At 67.4% G+C, this 739-nt stretch overlaps 1 protein-coding gene across 1 annotated transcript in view; it reads left to right on the forward strand.

Annotated features, from left to right (window-relative positions):
* LOC111160274 (transmembrane protein 235) overlaps positions 1 to 739 on the forward strand; it is a 6,149-nt gene extending 5,410 nt beyond the window's left edge. Inside the window, exon 5 of the mRNA XM_022523211.1 lies at positions 471 to 739. Coding sequence (XP_022378919.1) covers positions 471 to 739 — 269 coding nt within the window. The remainder of the gene's footprint in view (positions 1 to 470) is intronic.

The raw sequence follows: 739 nt of genomic DNA on the forward strand, positions 1-739 counted from the left end.
GACGGGGCTGATGGGAGCAGGCGGGGGTGATCGCAGACGGGGGAGGGGGCGGGCAGGGGCCTGCCGACGCTGGAGGCTCAGGCCGGGGTGGGGGGGGGAGTAACCCAATGAAGTGGGGGGAACGGTAAGGAGAGGGGAGCTGGTTAGAGCTCCAGATCCCCCGACTGCCAGTAGAGGTCACTGGCTCTGTGTGTGCGCGTGCGCGCGCGCGTGTGTGTGTGTGTGTGTGTGTCAGGGACACTGGGGGACATGGGAGGGTGCTGTGTACGCAGAGGCAGTAGAGTGGGGACTGTTGTCGAGGGTATATGTGGTGCCTTTCATGGGGGGGTTTTGTGGGGTGAGGCCCGGGGCTTTGGGGACTGCATCAGAGCCTCCGTTCCCCCCAAAGGCCAGCAGGGAGGGGCTCTTGGTCTCCAGGACCGCCTTAGCCAGGTCCTGGTGAGGCAGTTGCGCTCAGTGGGTAGACACAGCGAGTGGTCCCCCTGCCCCCACCCCTGGTGCCCTGACCCTGGTAGGGGTCAGCGTCTACATCAGCTACTCCCACCTGGCCTTCGCCGAGACCGCCCGCCAGTACGGCCCCCGGCACGTGCAGGACGTCCGCGTCAGCTTCGGCTGGTCTCTAACCCTGGCCTGGGGCTCCTGCGCCTCCGAGGCGCTCAGCGGCTTCCTCCTGCTGGCGGCAGCCCGAGCCCTCAGCCTCAGCTGGCAGCCGGGGGACCTCCACTCTGTGGTCATCTGA

The sequence above is a fragment of the Enhydra lutris genome, unplaced genomic scaffold, assembly GCF_002288905.1.
Source record: "Enhydra lutris kenyoni isolate GAN:26980312 unplaced genomic scaffold, ASM228890v2 scaffoldscaffold75, whole genome shotgun sequence".
Classification (NCBI taxonomy): domain Eukaryota; kingdom Metazoa; phylum Chordata; class Mammalia; order Carnivora; family Mustelidae; genus Enhydra; species Enhydra lutris.